Raw genomic sequence first — 13,702 nt, 5'->3', positions numbered from 1 at the left:
ATCCTCTGGCCTCCAAAGGACCCCAAGACTAGAAACACAATGAATGTCTCAATTCAGATACTCTCTACCTTCATGCATTGATGGGGAAAGGAATGGTTTACTCTGGGAACTCTTTTATTATAGCTGACTCATTGCTATGCTGTAAGAGGATGGTGGGTTCACTGCCCTTTACGGAATACAATGATTGGGGTCTGACTCCAGGTGATGCAATAGATCCCCCCATTTTCTTCTTCATACTCAAGAAAGAATTCCAAGAGGACACATGAAGACCCTGCCCCTGTTTATTCACTTGAATTATTCTTGTTTATGTCAAAAAATTTGGATTTATGGATGTGAAGAATGATGGGGACCTTCTCTGTTCCCAATGGTGTGGATATAGCTCTTGAATGAATATTGGGATGTCTACATTATGGTAAGTGGGTGATGGACATTGTTCTGAACAGTACACCAGCAAGGACAACCACAACATGGCTAGAAGACACATCAAGGGCCACCTCATCCAAACTTCTCATTTTATAGACAAGGAAAGTGAAGAGGCTCAAGGGGTTTAAATGGCATTCTCATGATCACACATATACTAAGAGCCAAAGAGATCTGAAGAACAGGTCTTCCAACTTCAAAGGTCTTTCCAGCATACCTCTCTTTTGGCAAACATTAGACTGACTACAAAATTTGAGAGAACTAAATATAACTCTGGATCAAATCCCAAAAGATCCCATTCACCAGTGTTGGGGGCTACAATACGGGCATCTTTCCTTGAGTCAGCACCCTGGTAAAAGACCAAAAGGTCCTTATGCTAGAAGATGAAGACAGAGAAAGTTAGAAAGGAATGACTAGAAAAGAACGTCGAATAACTGAAACTCTGGCTTTTGGGTTGAATTGACATAAATTTGAATCTCTCCTCCTTTCTTGGTTTCCCATCTCAGCTGATATCATTCCTTGGAGGTCAGGTTTTGCCCAAGATTCTCCTAAGACATGGATCTCTAAGCAAATGAAAGGGTTGACATCTACAGGAGGTTGGTGCAGTCTTCCTATGGATGCCATGGAAGGGCTGAATCCAACTCTGTTCATAGACAAGGAGACTGAAGTTCAGAAAACCAATAGCAAGAGCAGGTTTCAAATGCAGGTCCTCTAAGATCAAGGGCTATTGCTACCCGTTGCTTCTCCCTTTCCTCAAGGTGGATGAAGGGATTGGATTAGAAAAACTTTAGGATTTTTTCTTCTAGCTGTAAAATTCCAGGTTCTAAAGCACATAACAGAGGTTTCATTCTCTTTCCTTTTTTACTACGGACCTTGAATATTTTGCTGGTGATAAAGGGTAGATTCAAGTAGTGTGTGGCACAAAGGAACTTTAATTGTCCTACAGAGCTGCCAAGTCCCCCTCTCAGTGACTGCAAACCTTTGTATTTCTGTCTCAAAGTCAAGATGATAAATACATTGTATACAGAGAAAGGGTCTAGGCTCATCACAATGGGACATGGCTGGATGTTCTAGGTTCATCAAGCTTCACTGTAGAACAATCTAGGGCCACTGGTGCCTGGCAGTGTCCTTTCCCAGATGAAAGGTACAGTACTGATTACTGATTCCAGCCCTGCAATGGCATGGTCAATGGCATCAGTGGGTGACAGAGTGAATAAGAGTAGTAACTCAGCAGGGCAAGAGTCAAGAAAAGTCCATCCTAGCAGAGAACAGGAAGAAGGGATTTAATCCCTCCACCGGCAGGGTAGAGGAGCTACTTGATAATGGACTCTCATAACGAGAATAATAGTCCCCTATAAGCTATGAAGGGCTTCCATGGAGAAAGTAACCTATACCATATACATACATATATATATATATATATATATATATATATATATATATATATATATATATATATGTGTATATATACATAGAAATTAAGACTTGCCCCACTTATTTATAAAATTACAACCCGCACTTATCTTTGTGTGTGGCTGAGACTGAGAACAAACAGTTTGGCATTTATTTGTTTTCTCAGAAATTATGGTTATGACTATGGTTCAAGTCTATGCTCCTGGCATACTCATTACTGCCATGGTGTGGCAGAAAGGGAGACAATCAGAAATCCTTGGTTCAGAGTAGAGGAATGGCCCATTAGCTTCAGAACCAGGAAAAGCCAAGGTTCAAATCCTGCCTTGATACAGCTTGTTCATTCCCTAAGAAAACTGAACAGAAGTACTAATCTTCCTGGCGGAGGGAGTTGCCTCCCCTGGGAATTCCCTATACCAATGCAACCCCTGGGTTTGAGCCTCAGCTCTAGGAGCTGGGTGGCCATAGGCCTGCCTCCACGCCCCCCCCCCCAATCTGTGCCTCAGTTCCTCCATCTAGGACAAAATAATGACTGACCACTTTGGAGTATTTCATGGTGTGCTCATTGAGCCCCACCTGACCCCAAGAAGAAAAGAGCTCTGCTGTTAACACCCCACTAGACAAAAGTGAAGCTCACAGAAGCATGCCTGGCTTGTCCAGGGTCACAAAACTGCTAAGAAAGAGGGAAGGGAACTTACATTTATTAGGCACCTGCATTTTGCAACACACTATGCCAAGTCCTTTACAAATCTCTTATTTGGAGGTTGAATTTGAACCCAGGTCTTCAAGCACTCTCTCCACTCTACCAGCTGCTTCTTCTGATTTCAGATCTATGGTCTTATGTGAAAGTCATTTCACATCTCCTTAGGGCCTCAGTTTTCTACCGAGGCTTGCTCAGGTGGTATTGGAGGCAGGATTCAAACTCAAGTCTTCCTGCATCTCCAGGGATCTTCCTGAACTCCAGTGGCTGGTGCTCATCACGAAAGGCTCAGGCTCCCCTTCCATGGATCCTTGGTTCTCTCCTTTAAGTGCTCTCAATTCCACCCCTCTCTGCCCCCCAGTGGAGGGTACCCTCCTGGGTTTTGGCAGACCACAGTGTGTTCAGACAGGGGGACAGGCACTATTACATGAACCGTCTGACCTGGAAGTGCTCCAGAACCTGTTGGAAAACCCATTCATCAGCGGGCAGGGGTACTCAGGCTGGATGGATCAGTCACCCTATATTCAGGAGATGGAGCCACCTGGAACAAGGGCCATCCTTCTCAAACTGAGAAAGGGTCCTAGAAGGAAAACCACAACTCCACTTCCCATGGGGCATTTGCTCCAGACTTCTCAACATCCAAAAGACCCAAATGTCCTTTGTTAAAGGAAGCAACCCAACATGATCCCAGTTCCGAGACTGACTCAAATGAAAGCCCTCTGAAGGCAGAGTTGCCTCTTCTTGTATTTTTATGGTCAGGGACTGGACAGGGCTGGGTGCTGATTAAGTGCATGTAGATCAATTAGCTGTCTGATTCTCAACAGATTGGTGCCAGGTTTCCTTCTGTATGAAACTGGAAATAATAACATGATCAGCTGCACAAAGGGTCTAAGAGGAGAGCACTGATCCTGCCAACCAAGGAACACAATCGCAGAATCAGAGAAGGGTGATGGTGGACCGCTGTTAAGAACAGAGAATGTTAAATTTAAATAAAATGTCAAAGATGCAAGAGACTTTGGGATAGAAAACAAAATTCAGAGCATAAAATGTCAGAATTGGGAGGGTCCTAGGGATGCAAAATCAGGGTAAGGAAAGACCTAAGAAATGATTGAATGCCCCTAAACAAACTCTTGTTTTATAGATGAGGAAACTAAGACACCCTCAGTGGGTTTCCAAGTTTTCAGAACTGTACAAAGTGAGCACATGGCCTTAGGAAGAGAAGTCCAACCAATGGAAGGTTCTCCATGGTGCTTTCTTGTGCACCAGTGACAGAGCTCTAACCCACTTTGCCTTTTGGAGATGGAGCAGTAGTGAAGAGGCCCTCCTTTATCCAGCATTAGATCATTTCCACAACCGCTTCCAAAGCCATCCTGGGACCCTCCTCATTGAGTGATATGGCCTTGGGATTTTGCAGCAGGACAGTCTGTATTTCCACATTTAGTGTCCATAAGGTCCATCCGGTCCATCCTTTCTATTTCTGACTGGCCCCACACAGTCTATACACAGTGAACCACCCATACCCCAAAATAAATACTCTCACCTCTCTAAATTATTTACAGCTCTTTTCTGTGAAATATGTTAATAAATATTCTAGATGGGGTGTTGGGGAGTGGGGAGGACATGAAAGGGCTCATCGTTGGGTTTTTTTTTTAACTTATGTTGATAGATAGCCACAAAGCATCTTCATTTTATTTACAAAACCCCCCTAAACACCCTCTATAAATATAATTGTAAAACAGTAAGCCAGCTCCTGTCCTGCCAGGCCGGGTCTGGTTCCATCCATCACGTTAGTTGCTCAGCAGGGACTGCTCTGCGCTTTCTTACGGGTAGTGCAGCCAGGTAAGACGCGTATAAAACATTATACATACCAAACTCTCACATCCTTTGGATGTCTGCAGTTCATTATAACTTTGTGGTTACCTTTCCGCAACATCATTTTTAAAAAAGAATCCCAAGCACACACACACACAGACACACGTCCTCGCTCTCTCATTCACACGCACGCACACACAAAATCCCAGGCAAAGAAACGCATCCATCCATCCATCCAGTGTCCAGAAAGAGTCCAGTGCATGTGATTGATTCCGTCAGACACGGAGCTGCTCATCCTCAGGGCAACCCGTCATCTTCAAGGCTTAATGCCACACGCTGGGGAGACAGAGCAAAGCACGAGAGTGAGCCAGAGAAAGAGCTTCCTGAGGATGACCATTGTCCTTCCCCATACAATCCCAGGTCTGGAGGCCATGGAGTCTGACCCTCTTGTTTCACAGATGAAGAAACTGAAGCCTAGGAATGGGAAATACCTTGTCCAAGTCACAGAGATAGTATGAGAGACCCAAGAACAGGTCACACCAGACTAGGCGATTAGACATGAATCCAGGGAAACAATCAAGATACAGTTTACTTATTATATGGACAAAGCATTTGAAAGGACCTCTTATGCCAGTCTTATGTTTTATATTTAGGTGACTTTGGACTTGGTTGATTTGCAGCTGAAAGTTTCCATATGTGGGTCTCCTTGAGAAGGGGGACCATCTGCCTTGTTTGTTTGTTACCCTGGAGCTTGGAACATAGTCAGCATGCAATGTTTCATTCATTCATGGGGATTCTTTTGGGGTCTAGGTTGAACTAGGTGGTCACAGACATCCCATTCAATTCTTAGATTTTGGTATTCTGTGATAAAGACTTCCTGATAATTGAGTCATTGAGAAATGGAAAGGGTGAGATAGGGATGAAGGGAGGGAGGGAGGGAGGGAGGGGAGAGAGAGAGAGAGAGAGAGAGAGAGAGAGAGAGAGAGAGAGAGAGAGAGAGAGAGAGAGAGAGAGAGAGAGAAAATGAGAATGGTAGGGGTTCAGTGAAGAAGGGAAAGATAGAAGAGAGGAAGGAATAGAAGAATGAAGAGAAGGCAAAGCAGAGGAAGGAAAAGAGGGAAGAAGGGAGGGGAAAAAAAAGAAAATGGGAGAGAAGGAGAGAAGGAGAGAGGGAGAGAAAAGGAAGAGAGAAAGAAAAGGAAGGAAAAAAGAGGAGAGGAGGGGAAAGAGAGGGAAAAAGAAGAGAAGAAAGTGAAGGGAAAAGGAAGAGAAAAAAGGAAAAAGGAGAAAAGAAGGGAAAGGGAGGGAGGAAGAGAGAGGAGGAGAAAAGGGAGAGAGAAGGGGAAAAAGGGAGAGAAAAAACTAGAAAGGAGGGAGAGAGGAAAAAAAGGAAAAAAGGGAGGAGGGAGAAAAGAAGGTGAGAGGGGAAAGGAGGAAGAGAAACGGGGGGGGGGAGGAAGAGTAAAATAAGGGCTGGAAGAAAAGAGACTCCTCCCTCCACCATCGCTCCCCAAGAACACTCACTGCAGGGTAGACGTGTCCGATCTGAGCTGTCCTCCCTATGTGAATCTCGTCCTCATCCTCCTCCTCTGTCGTCTTCCTGTACACAGGGTTGTCAAAGTTCATGCTTTTGGTGTTCTTCCTCTTCCAGTTCCTCCAGATCAGGTAGCCGCTCATGCTCAGCAGGACGATGACCCCTGGGGGTGCGCAGTGGTGGAGAGAGGGCATTTCAGCAGAGGCCCACCATGGGACTCCCACCTTGGCTCCAGAGTCAGAGCTTTCTAGACCCAGAAGAGACCTCAGGCCCCCATAACATTTCCTACAAGGGACCATCTGGTGTTAGCTTGAAGCTCTCTTATAGTTGGATACTCATTCCCCAAGAGGTGACCATCCCATTATGGAACAGCACTAGCCTGGGAAGTTATCTTTCTTGGGCTGACTTGAAATTATCTCCCTATAATTTCCCCTTGTCATCCCTAATTCTGTCCTCCAGGGCAAAGCCTTGCCATCTCCTTGTGGGGTATCTCTCTCTGACTAGGGAGAGGCCCTTTGGCATCTCAGAGCCAAGATATCCAAGAGAGAATAATCACCACCCTCCCCCCCACTAAACTAAATTCAGCCTTGCTCCCAGTCACTTGAGCTCAGTGCCATCCCTGACACCCCACTCTCTCACCCCCACCCCAGCTAATCTGCTGCCAAATTCCATCATTATCCCTTTGTAACCTCTCCTAAATTAGCCCCCTTCTCTCTTCCACCACTCCCTCACCCCCACCCAACTCAGTTGCTCATCACCTAACAGTTCAATAGCTGCTGGTGGCTCGGTCTGCTGCCAGGCTCTCCCCACTCCAATCTGGCCTCAACTCAGACAACAAAGCACCAGGCCTCACCTTGTTACTCCCTTATTCAATAAACTCTAGGGGCTCCCTAGCACCTCCAGGACCAAATATAAAACTACTTGGAGATCAAAGCCCTAGCACCACTACCTTCTCAAGCTTCACACACACATACACACACACACACACACACACACACACACACACACACACACACACCCCTAATTTCTCCAATTAGACCACTCCATCTCCTGACTTGGTGTCTTCTCTGTCCCTTCAAACCCCAGCAAACACCCCACATCTACAGGTAGCCTTTCCCAATCCCTCTTAACGTGTGTTGATTTTCCCTATTCACTGTGTCTGTAGTCTGATTGCTTATTGTCTCCCTCCTTGAAGGCAGGGACTGTCTTCATATGCCTAGTGCTTAGAACACATAACAGATTCTTAGAACACATAGTAGGTCCTTAACAAAGGTTTACTAACAAGACTAATAGTCTCATCTTTCTTCTTTCCTGTCCAACCCCCCAAATCCCATTCCCACCCACCAATTCCCTTTCTTTAGGCAAAGTTCAGCTGAGGATACGCCTCTGCTCACAAACATCCAGAAGTTCCCCAGTTCTTGGCTTCCTATTTACCTATACCTCTCTGCTTGTCATCCTGAGGCCCTCCACTTCCTCCTCCTGGTTTTCCTCTCCTTGTTCCAGTCTGCCTTCTCTGAACAGTCTTGTGTTCTGCTCATGTCCCTTCTAGGCTGCCAGAGTCAGACATCCTCTACATACAGTCCACGCCAGGAACCTCACCATTTTCTTCTGAAGTCTTAACTCTAGATTTCTATTCTATTAAGCTGTTTCGGGGTGGGGGCCTCCTCATTGCCACTTTTCCTTCTCATCACAGAGAAGGGCTTGGCCTAAAGTCCAAGTCTCCACATTCAGGTGGAGCAGAAGTCTGATCCAGTATTAGAGCGAGCCTAGCCAACTGCCCCATTCATTTAGGACCAAGAAGAAAAGAAGATGAGTTGGAGAGGAGGAATTCATCAAGGGGGCCCATTTCTCCACATCAGAGATAATGGTTTTTTCCTTCTTCCCCAAACCAAAGAAGAAAACTCAGGGGGCACCACTCACCCACAGGGACGATGATGCCGATGATGGCGGCCGTGGCTGTGGAGACCAGTTTGCCACCCATGGTTCCATCTGCAAGATGTAGAAATGCATTGACTTAGTAAACCCTCTGCCCCTGTCCATCCAAGTTTATAGCCCCATTCCATAGTGGCAGGAAAGAGGAAATATGGATAATTTGGACCTGGAAAGAACATTAGACACTATCCATCTTAAGAAAGTCACAGGCTATTGAGTGTCTGATAATAGAACTCTTCTGGACTTCAGGCCTGGTATGCTAAGCACTATCATAGTTGTGAACACTTGGTGGGAATGTCCACGTTGTCAACCTTGGGATACCTGGGTTTGAGAGTTTGAGGACCTGGGTTCAAATCCTACCTTATATAGGTCACATAAGGGGGTTAGACCAGATGGCCTTTCCAGCTCTGGATCTAGACACCTACATACAATCTCTGGTTTGCGTATGTTTACCCCTCATCTCACACATGAGGGAGCTTTTTTACTTTTATTTTTGATGGGGGAGAAAGGTCTATTCATTTCAAAACCGGCTTTGTTCATTTTCATTATCAAAGCTATATTGGCTGCTTCTCTATCCAAATTGGCTCCTCAACAGGTAGCCCCAAAGAAGGCCCCAAATCAAGCCAACAGACTGCCTAATTCAGACTTCGTGGAAATATCACCTCCCAAAAATACATTAAAAAAACCAACTCATTTCCAGTTCATAGACTGGAGAGAAAGAACACTCACAATCAGATTGGGAGGAGAAAGGAGAAAAGGTAGGGATTATAGAGCAGGGATCAATGTTTGGGCCTAAACTGAATATCCTTGAGGAAGGGTCGACACCCAAGTTCCAATCCCTTTCCTGTGCTGGGGGTGACCTTGGGCTCTTAAAGGTTCTGCTTTTGCAACCCCAAAGGCAGGTCTTTTCAGCCTGAAGAGGCTGTAAATAATTGAAGGGTTCTGGTGCCCAACACCAGCTTTGCCGGGCACCAAAGAGGCTCATCACCAGGACTCTGGGATCCAAGAGATTTTTTCTTTTGCTAAAACAGTTCATGAAACCATTGACTCAAGACAAGAAGAAGGTCACAGTATGCATTAATAGAGGGTCTACTCTGTGAATTTTAAACTTGAAAGGGCAGAAATTTTAAATACTGCTCATAGATTCTAAAGAACTAAAGATAGTAATTAACAAGGAAATTGCTCTCAAAATTCTGGCTTATATGCAGACTGAAAAAATGATTTATTGAATAATTCCTGGGTTAACAAATTAAGCAAACAATAATAGATAATATTAAAGATAATGGCAATATAAATACTACCTATCCAAATTTAAGGGATGTCGCCGAAGCAGAACTCGGAGGCAAATTTCCATCCTCCACACTCATTAAATCAGAAAGGGAGAGTGTTTATAAGTGGAGTGAGCCATTAAATAAATTAGAAAAGGAACAAAGTAACACAGAAATAGTAAATACCAAGCAGGAAATCATTAGAGTAAAAGGCAAAATCAATAAAAAATTAAAAGAATAATTGGATTGATGAAGAAAACAAAAATGGTCATTAGAAAGGGCCGATAAGATTGACAAAGCATTAGCAAATTCCCTCAAAAACAAGAATTCAATAACTCAAACCAAAAAGAATGCAGGTTCTTGAAGAAAACCCAAGGAAGAAAGAAAACTGAGACAGGAACTACTGAGCCAGTTCTGGAAATGGTTAGACTTGGTTTAAGATTCATCTCTGATATATCTATCATTGCTACAAGGTCCTGGGCATCTCTTTTTAGTTTATCTGCATTAGTGGATTTTCTTCTACCAATTGAACAAATCATAGTTTCATATTAAAAAAAACCCAGTAAAACAAAGAACATATAAAATGTAGATAATCAATTTTTAGAGAACATAAAAATAAACATTTGCAAAAACATGAACTACTCAAATTAACAAGGCAATAAATAGATAAACCAGTCTTAAAGGAAAATGAACATGCTATTAAGAAACAGTCACCTCCCAAGTCACCATGCATTTCACAAGAGAATTCTATGGAAAACTAAAAGAACAAATAATCCCTTTATGATATCATTTTCTCAAAAACAGAAAATAAAGTCATTTTATTTCTTTGTTTCTAGAAATCAAATATCCCCAAACCTGGCAAGGACAGGTCAGAAAAAGATGGGTATGTATTCCAAAGATCCTAGATCTCTTGAGACTGATGCAATTATAATAGTGATCATAATCCTGGCTCTGCTAATTGCTCACTACATGATTTTGGGAAAGTCTCTTCCCCTCCCTTGGGCCTCAGTTTTCTCATCTGTCAAATGAAGATGTTGGACCAGAAGACTCCATGGTCCTTTCCAACTCTAAATCCCATGAGTGTCTGTGAACAATTATTAAGATCTATAAAGTGTATCTTCCATAACAACCTGGGAAGTAGGTGGTACAGGTTACAATTATTATAATTTTATAAATTATTACAATTTTATAAGTAAACTAAGGATCAGAGAGGGGAATTGCCTTGGCCAGAGATACACAGCAAGTGATTCCAGTGTTCTATTGCCTAGACCCTGATGATTCTCTTATGGAAATGGGGTGGGGGGTTCTTCTTTTGCAGGGTCTGGAAGGACAAAACAAAGCCTGCAGTGTACTCATACTGTGAGTTGTTTTTTGTTTGGTATTACTGTTATTTTTAAAATTAATGTTCCTTGTTTTCACTTGTATTTTTGGTTCCAATTTTCCCTTTCCCTACCTCCTCTCCCATCCATTGAGAAAGCAAGATATATTATACCCAATATACATACAAAGTCATGCCAAACAGACCCATGAGATGTAACTAGAGAGGGAGGCTCCCACTTCTGTCTCTGAAGCCAAAGGAACACTCCTAAAACCTGGGATGCTGGTTGCCAGAATTCTCCTACATCAGTACTCCTGGGGGTGAGGGCTTTAGTGCAGAACTGGAAGGGGGGTGTCCAGAGACAAATGGGGCCTGATTAGACCAAGTCCTTCCCATTCCTTCCCTCCACAGCTGGGGATGGGGTTAGTGATGTGTGGAAAATAATTTCCAAGAGAGTTTATCCTTTTAAATGAATTCTCTGTGGCAGGTAACTCAATTAAAAAGACATTTACTAGTTAATGAGACAGGACATTTCTAATGGTGACAATTACTGTGCCCAACATTAAAATAAACTCTGAACTTAATTATTTTCATCTGGGGGGTTGGACAAGGTCTAGATAGACAAGGGGTATAGGGATCTATCTGGGGGACAGGTTTTTATAGAAACCCAGACAGGCAGGGTGAAGGCAGCAATGGTTGAACTTCCAGCCCTACCCTCACCAATGCTGGGTAGGTGGGAGTTGGGGGGCAATTAGGCAGTTTAGAAAAGGACATTGCAGAAGACCTGAGAACAGGGATGTCAGTGTTGGGAGGGTCTTAGAACAGGGGATGTCAGAGCTGGGAGGGGCCTGAGAACAGGGGATGTCGGAGCTGGGAGGGGGCTTAGAACAGGGTATGTCGGAGCTGGGAGGGGCCTGAGAACAGGGGATATCGGAGCTGGGAGGGGGCTTAGAACAGGGGATGTCGGAGCTGGGAGGGGGCTTAGAACAGGGAATGGATGAGATATACCATGACATGAAAGACAGAGGACTGGACTTGGAGTCAAGAGGACCTGAGTTCAAATTCTGTCTCAAACATTTCCTAGCTATGTGACTTTAAGACATTTAATGTCTCAGCCCCGTTCCCTCACCTATAAAATGAGGATAAAGACAACCTTTCCCTTCCCCTTCCCAGGCTTCAATGAGATAATATGATAAGCATCAGGCAAACTATAAAGGATCATAGGAATATGATGAGCTTTCTCATTACTGAGACTTCAGAATCTCCTAATGAGAAAGGCCACTGAGCCCAGGACAGCAAAGCAGGAAGAAACTGGGTGGCTCCTATGGAAGGCAACACCTTCAACTGATAGATGAGAAATTGAGGCCCAGAGCAGGGATGGGCTTTGCCCAAAGTCACTACAGTTGGACCTCAGCCCAGGACCCTTTCCCCTGCCCCCTTGCCCCTCTCCCTTAGATGGGATCTTTGATCAGCTGGGTAGCCCAGGTGACAGGCCCACACCCTTGGCTCTTCATGTCTGGTCTATGGTTGCAGTCAGTCTCCCAGCTCTCTCTTCTCCCCAGCCCCCCCAAAAGGGCAGGAAGAACAGACATCCTTACAGTGTTGTGAGTGGTTGCTGTTTCCCGGTGTGGGAACCACTGGTGCAGAGGCGCTAATGGCGGGCTCACTAGGGGGTGTCACGGAGCTCAGGGGGGCCTCTGCCAAACTCTGATTCCTTGTGTGGCCTGGAAAAGAGATGGGGCTGGTGGTGAGAAGACTTGTGCCTGGAGTTCTCATGGTGGTGGAAGCCAGTGTCGTTGTTGAGGTAGTTGGAGGGGCTGTGGAGGAAAGGCCAAAGATAGGGTCAATTGTCCACCTGGTCTGGGCAGGCTCAAGGCTCCTGGTCCCCACCTCTCTCTGGCTACACTAAATCTCTCTGGTCACGAAATCTGACTAGAGCTTGGGGCTAACATAGAGCCTAGCATACCTTAGGCAATTAATGAGTGTTTCTGCTAAATTGCTTGTAATGAGAATGAATGAATGTACGAGCTGACTTATCTCATTGCATTGGGTCAGGCAATGTTTCCATACCCTCTCCATCCCCGGCATCTTGCTATCTGCCGGCTGCATTTCCCTTCCCATCTTCCCTTGCTTTCCACTTTTCCCTTGTGGGGGGGAGTAATTAAATCAGCAGAGCCATCACTTCTAGAAGGGGCTTTTCAAGCAATTATACCCTCTTTCTCTTTCTTTCTTTCTTTCTTTCTTTCTTTCTTTCTTTCTTTTTGGTTGGGAATGGGGTTAAGTAACTTGCCCAAGGTCACACAACTAGGCAATTCCATGTCTGAGGCCACATTTGAACCTAGGTCCTTCTGACTCCAGGGCCAGTGCTCTATCCACTGTGCCACCCACCTACCCCTGTACCCTATTTCTTAATTTTCTAACCACTCCTTCCTTTATACTCCTTTGAGGCCTAGCACACAGTAGGCACTTCATAAATGGGAGCTTCCTGACTCACCCTAACATGTGCTGTCTCCCTCAATAAGAATGAAAGCTCCTTGAGGGCAGGGCCCACGTTCCTTCTGCTTCTAGGGGTATAGGAGAAAGAGCACTTTCTCTGCATTTCAAAAACCTGAGCTCAAATCTTGAATCTGATTATTTATACTTAAATCACCTTGGATAAGTCACTTACCCTCAAATTCCTTACCAGGAAATTTTACCGAGGTTGGACTCGATGGCCTCCATGTCCCTCCTAGGTCTAATTTTAGGAGCATAGGGTACTATGATGCTGGGACACAGTAGCTGTTTAATACATTTTGTTGATTCAATTTCCTCTATTCTAATGACCAATGCTAATTAGGATAAAATACAAACTTTGCCTTGGTATTCAAGGCCTTGATCAATCTAGTTCTACCAATATCTAGTCCTGCAACATACTTGACCAAATGAGATATTTATAAATATTCTTTTTACTATTAAATATGAATATTAAATATAAATTTATAAGTTTATAATATAAATAATTATTTATAAATATACATGACATACAGTAAGTCCTTACTAAATGCTTATCTCTTCCTCTTCCCCCTTCCTCCTCCCTTTCACACATTCTGTTTCTGGGCCGAACTGGGCTATTAGCTCAGACTGGACCTTCCGTCTCCCACTTCCAGGCATTTGGCTGGGCTGCCAATTTGGGAGTCCCCTCATCTCATCTCCACCTGCTGCAGATCTCTCCCCTCAAGGCCCAACTCAGGGGACTCCTGCTGCATGAACCCTTCCCTGGTGAGCGCAGCTTGGTCTTCTTTCCTCTGTCTACCTGCCTGCGAGAGCTC

The 13,702-nt window shown here is 44.4% G+C and overlaps 1 protein-coding gene across 7 annotated transcripts in view; it reads right to left on the bottom strand.

Moving 5' to 3' along the window:
- Nucleotides 1-4,578: 4,578 nt before the first annotated feature.
- The window catches only part of LRP8 (LDL receptor related protein 8), a 114,225-nt gene continuing 105,101 nt past the window's right edge, over nucleotides 4,579-13,702 (bottom strand). For all 7 annotated transcript variants that reach the window (XM_074221389.1, XM_074221390.1, XM_074221391.1 and 4 more), the window contains 4 exons: nucleotides 11,993-12,211; nucleotides 7,797-7,865; nucleotides 5,867-6,039; nucleotides 4,579-4,678 (listed from right to left, as the gene is read on the bottom strand). In XM_074221389.1, the coding sequence (XP_074077490.1) occupies nucleotides 4,640-4,678; nucleotides 5,867-6,039; nucleotides 7,797-7,865; nucleotides 11,993-12,211 (500 nt within the window). In that variant the 3' untranslated portion in view covers nucleotides 4,579-4,639. The remainder of the gene's footprint in view (nucleotides 4,679-5,866; nucleotides 6,040-7,796; nucleotides 7,866-11,992; nucleotides 12,212-13,702) is intronic.

Source organism: Macrotis lagotis, chromosome 2 (genome assembly GCF_037893015.1).
Source record: "Macrotis lagotis isolate mMagLag1 chromosome 2, bilby.v1.9.chrom.fasta, whole genome shotgun sequence".
Taxonomy (NCBI): domain Eukaryota; kingdom Metazoa; phylum Chordata; class Mammalia; order Peramelemorphia; family Peramelidae; genus Macrotis; species Macrotis lagotis.
The sequence above is the reverse complement of the archived record's forward strand: the minus strand, read 5'-3'. Positions and strand labels throughout refer to the sequence as shown.